Source organism: Larimichthys crocea, chromosome XVI (assembly GCF_000972845.2).
Source record: "Larimichthys crocea isolate SSNF chromosome XVI, L_crocea_2.0, whole genome shotgun sequence".
Classification (NCBI taxonomy): Eukaryota; Metazoa; Chordata; class Actinopteri; family Sciaenidae; genus Larimichthys; species Larimichthys crocea.
In genome coordinates this window covers 21,744,897-21,756,476 of record NC_040026.1, presented here as the reverse complement: position 1 = coordinate 21,756,476, position 11,580 = coordinate 21,744,897, and the positions used below count along the sequence as shown (strand labels likewise).

The following is an 11,580-nucleotide window of genomic DNA, read 5'->3' as shown; positions in this document are numbered from 1 at the left end:
ATGTGTTAGAGAGAGGCCCTGCATACCAGATCTACCCTCCCCAAAGAATGCTCGACTGTCATCAGTCCACTTTCCTAAAAAACAAGAACATTTAAATGATTTTAAACGTGATTACTTCATTGGATGACCAAGTGTCCAAAACTAATGATTAACCCTTTATCTCTGTGTTTGTCTGCCAGAATTATAGCGGCGGTGAGCAAACAGCTCTCATCTGAATATTTCCAGTAAGGCAGCAAAATAGTTTAACAGAAACACACACTGACATGACAGCCCTCTGCCTGTGTTCCTGTTTCCTTAGAAGTTCCCTGGAAAGAAAATGTAATAGTGCTGATGACGGGAAATAAAGTTTTCAGACAGCTATTTGAGTTAGGAGCTTCCTTTAATGGATGTGCTCCATTTATACTGAAATAATCAGTCACTATTCTTTAATATCGGAAACTTTGTTCTCTGTATAATGAATTGTAAGTTGCCTCTAGACAAATTAAATATTTTTGTACATTGAACTACCAATTATTTGGATTTGATTTGCCAGTCTGCAGATCTCTGATGCTTTCCATTTCCTCTGGAATTATTACCAGACTACGTACTTCTTTCCAGGAATCTTGCCAAAAATTTCATATAAGTTGCGGTCTGCGATGTTATACAAAACCTGGAAGTTTCTGTGACCAGCCCAGACAAAACACAAGACACACAAGATAGTTTTTTTAATACATATTTTTAAAAAGGTCAAAATCATCAGTCAGATTTCCATTTTGCAAAGATGTCCAGTAATTCTGAATCACTGCCTGAATACGTATTGAAAATTTTAAATGTACATATTCCCTGATTTGCAGCTTTGGTTTCTCTTCCCTCTGACTCCGTGATACAGCATGTTGTCACTGATAAATACAGAAAAACTGATCTTGTCCGGTTACATCAGGACATTCTTGTCATGTGATGTGACGTCTCAGTCCAGTTTAAGACGAGCGGCAACAGTAAATCTGAACGAACTCCGACCCTTCATGGTCACAGCTCAGAGGAGTGCCAGTGTGGCGGCTGAATAAGCGGATTCCACGACAGCGAACGTCCTGAAATCCAAAACAGAGTGAAAAAGCCTCTGACTTCTTCATTAGTGTTCCTGTAAAAACATCCTGAATCACCTGATCCAAACTACTGATTCACATTTTTTTTAAAAAGGCACTGAAAGTCCAGTCGAGCCCACGCAGTGTTCGTATTATCACAGTGTGGCACCTTGTAAATAAAACAAGAAACAGAAAAGTACATTTAAAAAATTAGAACAAAGTAAGAAATAAGTTAAGTCCCTTAAACTAAATTCACTTCAGGTTCAAATATTTGTCATTACATGGTTTTTGGTACCTTCCACAGTAAAATACAGACAGACAGACGCTGAGACAAAACTTAGTCTGAGTAAATGTCAGAATAGACTTGGCCACTGCCAGCAGTGCTCTGACCGTCTATTTAGGGCGGGGAGGCAGGATATTTTAAGCAAGTGGCCAAGTCAATTGCAGTCTTGTCCCTTGTCAACACACTGTACCACACTAACAAGAAACTGCACTTCAACTCAGCCAGACACTGATTGTCCGATACGCTCTGAAGTCATCCCAGAAAACAGGATTTTGATGATTCGCTGGTCAAAACAAGTAAACCAGGCTAAACTTCAGTCAGTTCATTTTTGATTCTTTGCACTCACAGAACCTGACCAGACATGGTGAATGTTACTTTGTAGCTGTTATTTGAACCCTAAATATGAGGGATTAAGACAAAAGAGGAAAACCAAAAAGACGATTATGGAAGCGGCTCAAGCTGCAGACAGATCAGACAGACGGACCACGCCTTCCCTCGGCTGTGTTCAGGCACCACGCTGCTTTCACACCATGTCAGCAGAATGTGGAGAAGTGGAACATCTCGTGGGAGGGTGCACGCAGTAAGACTGATTGCCATCCTTGTAGCCACATAATTTAAATAGCACACCGCTGTGTGTGTTCAACAGGTGGAATCAGCAAACCTAGCTCATGTTTTGTTTCTGATATTTGGTCATCACTGAAGTGATTTTTCATCCTCTGGAGACCTTAAAGATTTCTACCTAAGTTAAGGCGACCCATGAGCAACCAGAATTTTTAGTTTAATGTCTGGACGTATTTTGTCTTGCAAATCACCAAAAACACGCTTTCTGGGTTTTTAAGAAGAATAAAAAATGTTTTTTTTATAAATAAATCTCCATCCTGAACCGTCACGTCCATTTAAAAACAGAATCTCTGTTTTCTTCACTTCAAGAAAACTTTTTGTTCTGCTCAGTTCAGAGAGCCCAGTCACTTCGAGACCAGGCATGTTCGTAACCCCCCCCCCCCCCCCCATCACCATGCTGGTAACCCGTGTGCAGACGAGGATGACGAGGATGGAAGACGTCACTCGTGCATGTAGAGCTGTATCAGACCCGCCTGGTGCAGCTGCTGCCACAGAGCCATTTCCATACGCAGGTCGTGGTTGATGAAGAAGCCCACCGGGTGGAAGCTGCTGTCGTAGTAGTGGTCAGAGTACTTCTGGTAGTCTGGGGTCATGAAGCCGTAGGCGCTCACCTTCATCGACAAAGGAGACACAGGTTATAGACTCTGCATCTGATTGTGATGTTAGGTTGTGAGCTCATGTACTTCTGTATCTTGCACAACTCATTTTGAAGCTGAAGAACTGGTTTTGACAGAGATGACATGATGTGAACTGAAGTGAGCAGCGTGAGTCACTATCAGCGCCTCATCAAGGCCACACAGAATCAGAATCAGTCACACGGCCGACTGCTCAGAGCCGAAACGTTCTCACGCTATCAGGCGTGTGGGGTCTTGTCCTGCAGGAGAAACAGTGACAGACAGGACTGGTGAATTCTACCTTATCACAAGTGTGCAGTGCAGCCAGCAGCATGACAGCTCCTGTCGAGGGACGATAGATGTCCCTATATTTGGTTTTCAGAGCGTTAGAACGAAGGAATCTGAAACAGAAAGACAACACAGCATAAATTCATCTGTGGTCTCAGAGATGACACTAAAGATTAAAACAGGTGAGCGGGGCGGATGTGATACCTGCACACAAACAACACCTTGACTTCTCCTTTTCCCTGTTGTCACAGTGTGGGAACTTCCCACAGCAACACACTCTGCTTCTCTTTTAATCTGATATACAACTATTTGAAACGGGAGACACTTTATCTCTCACCTGTTTCTGAGGTAACGGATGAAATCAGGGTGGTACATCTTCAACTTTTCACTTGACACATCCGCTCCAAAGTACTTAGATGGACTGTGAGAGGAAACATGACAATTCATCAGTCAGGGACAATAATGCAGAAGTAAAAAGTGTGTGTGCTATACACACAGTGAACGGAAAAGTGATTTAGAGATTAGAGCGTGAGGTGTGACTCAGCACCACTAACCGCTGCTCTGCAACAGGAAAGCAGCTCGTGCGGTGCTGACTGAAAGTCGCGTCTCACCCAGCAAACAGGCCGAGCTGAAACAATGCTTGTGTACAGAAATGACACGTTCTAAATATGATTTGATGATCGCTGTAACTGGTGGAGGGGGACTTTATTTGAACTTTATACTGATGAACACGGCATCATATCACATAAACTTTGAATTTAAATTAAGTAGCTGCTAATTACAGCTGTCAGATGAATGTGATGTGCAGAGGCTTGTTGTAGGTACACAGTAAAGTGGCATGAAATGGAAATGACATACAGCTGAGCGATCCTCAACCAGGTGAGGCGATGTCCTTTCCTATATTTACTTTATTATTTGTTAAATATAATCATCAAATAACAATCATAGTTAAATTTGGTGTGTTATCTCGCTGCTCTGTGGTGACCAAAATAGATCCAAACAGTAAGTGCAGCACAGAGCACGTCTAAGAGGAAGAGAGGAAGCTGACCAAAGCTGGTTAAACGTTTCAGCACTTCAGCAAACTTCAAACTGATTTCTGAGTCTGCAGCCACGATCGCAGCTCTGCGAGGCTGTGATGTGGAGGAATGACAACATCAGGAGATCGTGAGTCACGTTGAATCATAACCGTGCTGCTTACTCTTTGCCTTTCTCGGCGCCTCTCTCCACTAGAGTGTGTGTCGCTGCAGCCTTCATCAGCAGGTAATCGCGGTCGTGATCTGGCAGGAAAACGTATCGCGTCTCCTGTTGGAGAGCAGCAGAGTGTGAGGAAACTCGCTCCATTCTAACGTTTCCTGAGGAAAACATGTCTTAGTGTTCGTCCTCACCTTAGACACAGGGGGTCCTGTATACCCGTCGCCTCTGTAGCTCCTCACGGAGTTCATGAGTGTGTTGGTGGAGAACGTATAGTGGGTGGTCCGAGAGCCCACATCCTGCTCAAAGCCCCTAATGATGGCCCCATTGGTCCTAAAGATGACACGTGTCCACAAACACGGGTTCTGATCAGATTCTGGGGCTCATGTTCAATATTTGGGGGATTTAGAGGCTTGTAACAAACTTCAGAGTTTGGGGCACTGTAACAAATCTACCTGAAAACATAGTGATGACTGTCGATCTCCTTCCCTTTCTTTGAATCCTTCAGTATCCCACCGTTGCCCACCACAGCACAGCGGATACACTCCGAGTCACTGCCGCGATCCTTCCAGTCGTCCAACAGCTGCCGGTTCGCAGAAGAGTTGAGGACAGAAAGAGTTTCCAGCAGTGCTGTTGACACAGAGAAACTGAGTTATTCAAGTGTGCAGCAGTACACAGATCAGGATCTATGGGAGGCCAATAGAGACGCAGTCTGGCCCTGATGTGGAGGACTGCAGAAATATAAGCTGAGTTCATTGTCAGGCTCATAAAAATGAGAAAAAGGTTAAAGTTAAATAAACACACAGGTTGTTGGATGAAAGCTTTGACCTTGATCTCATACAAAAATATAGGTGAGTGTCATTAAAAATATAAAAATACAAAGAAATGTAATACAGAAAATGAAAAAGGAAAATATGGAAGAGTAATGAAATGTAAAGAGTAACTGAGGAAACATGAACTCACTCTGGTAGTCGATCTCTGCCCAGCCGTGGGCTCCTCGGTACTGGCTCAGACGGCGGTGCTGCTCATGGCTGACGTGTTGGGCCCACTGCAGGACTGGAATGTTTTTCAGAAACTTCTCACCAAATTCACTTTTACTGACCTGAACTCGGACGCCGTCCACACAGTCCTGCAGGAAGCAGATAACACAGACATGTTATGAAACCGCAAACAAATAGAATGACATCTTATCACAGCAACATGCAGCCGTGACCCGCAGCTATAAATAAATAAAGCTGAGCATCATCATCATCACACCACCGACAGGTCAAACTCTTCAACGCTCACTGGAGGCAAGTATCCACACAACCAGAGACACATTCACATGGAAATATGAAACCACAGGACACGTATTCACAACTTGATCTCCTCTCAGTTCTGTGGAATCAGTGTGAGAGTGTTCAGCTTTAAAAGATGCAGCCTAAAAAAAGTACAGTGTGTGCATGCTGGGAGAAGCAGTCACCACCATGCGGGGCATTACTTCATCAAACCCTGTGAGACGTTCAAAGACTTTGAGGCAGACGTGAGGAACGTTTCCTCATCTTCCCTCTGTGTTTGTCTCAGCAGACCCTGCTCAGAGGTTCAGCGCTGATGACACATTCAGGGAGTGGAGAGGGAAGAGAGCCAGGCTGGAGGAGAAACTAAACATTTAATGGGAAGACCGGCACACCCGGCACACCCGGCACACCCGGCACGACTGTGGCATCCGCCCAGTGACAGCATCTCCAGCCTGAGGAAAAGCAGGAGTGTGTGTGTGCTCTGACGCTCCACAGATGACGAAAGCCACGACGAGTTTACGAGCTGGAAAATACGATACGAGCGTCTTTCTCACCACAGTGCATGTCTACTCTTTTCAACTGCATTATGTTATTACATCTATAAAAAATGAAGACGTGATATTTAATATTCTTGTTATCAACGCTGACATCTGACCGACATTTATTATGTGTAAAAACCTGATATCTTCTCCTTCTGCTCCACAGAGCTCCTTTGTTAGAAACTATTAAAAACTGCTCAGTGTTCAGCTCAGTCGGCGGAGCAGCCGCCCCGTGTGTGAAGGCATCGGTCTTTGCTTCAGAAGCCGAGGGTTTGAATCCGACCTGCGGCTCTTTCCCGCATGTCATCCCCCGTCTCTCTCTCTCTCTCTCCACATTCCTGTCACTCTCACAAAGCTTGAAAAAACCTCTTCAAAAACAAACTGCTGCACTGCTGTCATCTTCCTTCATCACGTTAAAATTAACTATTTGTTTCAAGAAATCACAGAGCATTCCTTCAAATCAAACTTCGTATGTACGAGGTGTTCTGTTAAAGGAACCAGCAGGCTTGACAGAACAAAACAAACTGCACAGAACTCACTGTTTGTGGTGGGACGTCTTCACTCATGTAAGTGTCTCCAATGAAGGGAGGCTCTGTTGGTCTGGCTGCCTGTGTGGGCCGCTGAGGCTTCTGCGTGGGGCCTTTGGTGCTGGTCCTGATTTTAGACCTGGATCCGGACTCTGACACACCCGGGACATGGTTCTTTGCTGGTTCGTCAGCAGCTGTGGATGTTAGAGCCTGTGAAGCTAGAATCTGTGCGACATGTGCGCCTTCATGCAGAACCGCGGGCTCTGGGTGAAAGGTGGAGGCAGAGGGTGGAGGGGTCCAGCGGTCACTGTTACTCTTGCTGTCAAGAGGCTCTGTGGAGTTTCTGGAGCTGCTGTGGGGGACAGAACCAGATTTGGCGGTGAGCCAGGCCAGTCAGAAATAAATCATCTGAAACCTTTTCTCTCTCTCTCACACTGAGTTTCCTGAGGGAAAAGTTCAGCTGCTGATCGATTCTTTGTTTACACTTCACAAAAGAAGGATTTGTGTTTACCTCGATGAAATATGGACGGTTTCCTTCCTGCTGCCAAACCTATTTGTCCTTCATAGAAACAGCCTATGGTGGATCAGGATAATCCACTGAACAAGGATCACCAGATCCAGATTAAGAGTTCTTATGAAGGAAATACAGGTTTTGTAAGTTTCAGTCTGTGGCTGAAAAACCGCCTTTGGATGAAGCAACCCTTTAATTAATACATTCCACATAACACATAGCTCAGTGTCGGGGTGGGGTGGTGGGATTTAAAGACAAATGTTGCATGTGAAAGTTGCAATAAAATATTCAAGAAAGTGCTGAGTCGAGTTTAAAAAATTCTCACTCTCAGGCATATTCGACAGTTGAAGATCTTTTCCAAACCTTTCCACCAGCTCCATCAAAATAATTAAATCAAATATTTAACGTGAAGACAAAATGTGTTGGACAGGGCAGATAAGAAAGCTGCAGTGTCAGGTAACCATGGCGCTGCCTTTACCCTCCACTGGCTCTTTATTATTGGCCTGACGCAGCAGATGCAGCTGATGTCGCTCCCAGCAGTAAGCAAACCTCGTAAAGGCAGCTGACAAGACACAAACGTAATAAACCAGCTGGATTAAAGCGTAACTGGAAACTTGTTAATGTTGAACCAAGAGCAAAGGTTCAACTGGAGACAGAGTTTGTGTTCGACAAAGATAAACTGACCATGTGCCATTTTTATTTTTATTATAAGTATATTTATTTACTTTATGAAGAAGGTACTGAATGTCTGTTGTTTTGAGGGATTCCTGGGAAAAGGTACGATTTTCTCTTGTTTGTCTCTTTGCATTTTGTCACTAAAGTTACATTTTAAGTTTTCACTGTGTTCTGCGTTCAGTATTTAGGTGTTCTGAACAGGGTCATTTAATTTTAACATTTTATTCCAAAAAAGATTGTATTCCATTTCATTTTGCAGCTCCACAGTCCATTTAAAAAACACGAGGAGGGAAGGAAGGAAGGGAAGTATTCACGTGGTTATTTTTACCCAGGCGTTCTGATTAAAGAACGGCTTTCTAAATGAAAGAGCTGCCAGCTCCACGCGCCCAAACTCTCCATCCAGCGCCTGAAACAGACCTTTGAGCAAGTGGCCACGTTTTCCATTTCATTCCTCCAAACTTAATGCATCTTATCTGGATCTGCTCGCTTTTAAAGCTGGAGCGCTGCCCGTTACAACAAAGCTTACATTTCACATTACACGTGTAAGAGATCACCTCCAGTGAAATAAGTCCAGGGGCTTTTTTTCATTAGTGCAGCCGGAGCGCTGTGTGGCTCCTTTGTTAAAACCACAATGATACAACGAGAGCAGGAATGAGGGAACACTTACCACCACATACCACTCGTGATAGAAAGTTTAACTCTTCAAGCTCGTCTTATTTTACTCAGCCTGACCTGGATTCTGTGCTGGACTAAACCGTCTGCTCTGTTCGCCTGTGGGCGATTTGAACCAACATGTGGACGCCATGCAGAGAGCTTCAGGGTGCTTTGACGGTGAAACATGTTTGCATTTTTCAATGAAGCGATGACCCGTTTTCTGCTTCAGAAAGGGTACACACAAAGTTTTTAAAAAGAGTTTAATGTCATATTTCTTCAAGGACTTTCCAGGCCCACTTCATCAAATTCAAGGGCCCAATCAGTGTGTATAACTTTTTTCTACTATCTCCTTTTCTGTTCTCCACCTTGTGCCCATCAATAAAGTCCATCGTACCTGATCTCATCTTATCTTTAATAATTAAACTAAAAACTACTTTAAATTTTCATGAGGCGAACCAGCTGAACCATTAACCAGCGTGAGGTAAACAACATATTTTATAAGGGGGGAAAAAAATCTATTTCTATTGCTACAATAAAAATGTATGAATTCAGAAGTTTCAATAACTCATTTTCAACTTGTTATGCTGTTCACATCCAGGTAATGATGATACGAACAGCTCACATCAACAAAGTCTGCTCATGGCAAATGAAGCCAGTAATGAACGGACATGGTGCCGTATCAGGGAGGAACTGAAGAGTTTAGGTTTGAAGGACACGCTCACACAGAGGTGTAGTTCAGGTGTAGTTTATGTAGGGTGCAGTGATTTTAAAGCTCGACCTAAACTCGAGACTAAAAACAGTCAGACCATCTCAGCTTCTGCTGCTTCATTTTTTACACCAGCAGATTATTCTTTTTCTCCGTCAGTGCAGCAGACATTAAGGTCGCTCTCTGCAATCATACAACCTTCTTGTCTGGTGACGTCACTCTCCACCCCGGACGATGTGAATGCATCGAGTTGCACTGTGGGAAGTGTAGGATGGACTAAAGGTCAGGCCTCTATCTTTCTGTCTGAATCCACCTCCAGACTTTTAAATGAAGTCCTCATCTTTAATATCTGATGTCACGTCCTGCTCTCTGAGGCTTGTACTGCAGCTGGCTTCACTTCCTGTTTGTTTTGTGCGGTTTTGTTTTGGTTTTCCGCAGTGACGCCATCAGTTAGATTCAGTTTGAATGTGACAAACGTGGCCTTGAGGTCAAAGAAAGATTTGCCGTACAGAGAAAATAATAATTCCTCTATTATGCTGTAATTACAAACCGGTTTGTCACACTCACATTAAATCTGAGTCGTTCTCTCTGTCAGTACTAACAACCAAAATGTTTGGTTGCTCACCTGCTCACTCCCCGTATGAAGCCGTGGAAATGTTTCAGGGGCTCGATGGTCCAGGACACGGGCCTCTCCAGGACCACACACAGGATGTAGACACACAGAAACGGGCTGACGGTCACTACGCCGAGGACCAGCCTCTTCTGGAGCGCCATTCCCCGTCAAGGTGTGTGTGAGCGGCAGGCTGTGTGTGTGCTCGCCCTGCCCTCTGCTCCACCTGAAGGAACATGAGGAGGCAGAGGCTGAGGATGCTGATTCTCCGCGGGGGACACTTTTGTCTTCTTCTGGTCAACCAGGGGGGGAGGAGTAGGAGGAAGAGGGGGATTTAATTAGCCCACAACAGGATCTGGGCTCCACTCTGGGCTTCTCTCAGCACATCTACAGCGGGAGGGAGACAGAAAGAGAGAGTTGGAACGAGGGCAAAGACGGGAAACTTTATCTCTCAGTGTCAACGCCGTTCCAAATAATCCCTTTTTAATGAAACCTTCGCTGCTGTCCCTGAACACAGAGCAGCCACACATCTTCGTATCCTCTCACATCCTGCTTTTATTTATTTGGTCTTTCCTTTCTGCTCTCACTGTTCTCGGAAGATAAAACACACACACACACACACTGAGAGGAGCTGATAATGCAACGTTACGGCCACTCATCCCAGCTGACAGTGAAAGAAACCTCGAGTGTGCTTCAGCTGGTGGCCCACAGCAAAGGGAGGAAGCTAGAAGGAAACTGTTGGAGTTTAAAAAATGAACGTGAGTATCTAACGGTCTCACAAAGAGACATTAGCATACACACAAGGCACCACCCCTCTCCACTTCTCACCTCTTTGTAAAGCAGTGTAATAAAACAGAGCCTGAGGCATGAGCTCTCTAAACTTCTTTCAAGTCTCAAGTCGCTTCGTTAAGTCCCAACAAATCCTCCTCACCTAATAACTGGGTCCAATCGGGAAAATAATAACAGTAACAATGACAGGACAATGCGAGTGATAACGGTTTCCCAGGCTCGTGTAGAAACTCCTGGCTGAGGCTAAATGGGGAATGGAAAGAATGTGTCGCAGTGATCCAGTGATAAACTCAGCTCTCTCTCTCTGATAACACACACAACAGTAAAACTCTGAAGTCATGCAGCTTCAACAAAGATTTCTACTGAAAAAGTGTTGACACATAAAGAGAAACACAGACATGCATCAGACTGTGACAAATTATCACCGTCTCCTCCCTATCTGTGTCTGTCACGTCTGACTCAGCTCTTCAGTTCTGACAGCAGAAGATCAAATACAGAAAGTGTGCGTGAGCTCTCACCAGCAGAAAGTCTTCAGGGTGCCGTGCTGCTCTCTGCGTCTCCTTCATGACTCTCGTAACTCAGACATGTTCCTCTGAGTTAAGGGCTCTGCTGCTCATCTAGTGTGGAGCGGCTGTACTGCCAGCCTCGGCACTGTATGGGCGGGACCATTGTGAAATGAGCAACAGCTGCTGGCAATTGGTCAACCCCCTCAACTCCAGAGCATGAGTGGGGGAGAGAGAGACAGACAGAGAGAGACAGACAGAGAGAGACAGACAGAGAGAGAGACACTCCAGGCTGCAATAAAGTTAGACATGAGCAGGCAGCTCTGAGGATCTCTGCTATGCTCACAATGTTTGGAGACCCTAAATCACAAAAGAGTGATGACAGACATGACACACACACACACACAAATGTATGTGTACATACAGACAACAAGCAGGAACATGCAGCCTGAACTTCCTCTCAAATCTCAGACACAGGAAGACGTTCTCTCCTCATCCGACGGTCACGAGTCGCTCAGTCCATCCACCGCCGGCCGAGGCCTCTAAGCCAAGTGAGAGTCAACAGTCGGTGTGTGCCTCGTTGGGTTGAGTTTCTGCTGTGAAAAGAAAGGAAATACGCTGAAAGGGGAGACACGTTTCAGTGCACACCACTGGTTGCTTTGGCAGTACAGAGGAAGTGAAGCTAGCTGGAGGGCGAGGAGGGAAAAGAGGGGCAGAGGGGAGAGGAGGAG

The 11,580-nt window shown here is 44.9% G+C and overlaps 1 protein-coding gene across 3 annotated transcripts; it reads right to left on the bottom strand.

Annotated features, from left to right (window-relative positions):
- Positions 1 to 689: 689 nt before the first annotated feature.
- On the bottom strand, positions 690 to 11,256 carry st6galnac (ST6 (alpha-N-acetyl-neuraminyl-2,3-beta-galactosyl-1,3)-N-acetylgalactosaminide alpha-2,6-sialyltransferase). 3 transcript variants are annotated; one of them, XM_027289060.1, is made up of 10 exons: positions 10,865 to 11,256; positions 9,573 to 9,944; positions 6,414 to 6,750; positions 5,022 to 5,187; positions 4,514 to 4,688; positions 4,253 to 4,391; positions 4,066 to 4,169; positions 3,205 to 3,288; positions 2,881 to 2,980; positions 690 to 2,576 (listed from the first exon to the last, which is right to left on the bottom strand). In XM_027289060.1, the coding sequence occupies exons 2-10, from the start codon at positions 9,719 to 9,721 to the stop codon at positions 2,406 to 2,408; spliced, it is 1,425 nt and encodes a 474-aa protein (XP_027144861.1). In that variant the 5' UTR covers positions 9,722 to 9,944; positions 10,865 to 11,256; the 3' UTR covers positions 690 to 2,405. The 3 variants fall into 3 exon arrangements, with proteins under 3 accessions (XP_027144861.1, XP_019133307.1, XP_019133308.1); XM_019277762.2 differs by having other exon boundaries at positions 6,414 to 6,753; positions 10,865 to 11,255; XM_019277763.2 differs by having other exon boundaries at positions 6,414 to 6,753; positions 9,573 to 9,783; positions 10,865 to 11,255.
- Between the last annotated feature and the right edge of the window lie 324 nt (positions 11,257 to 11,580).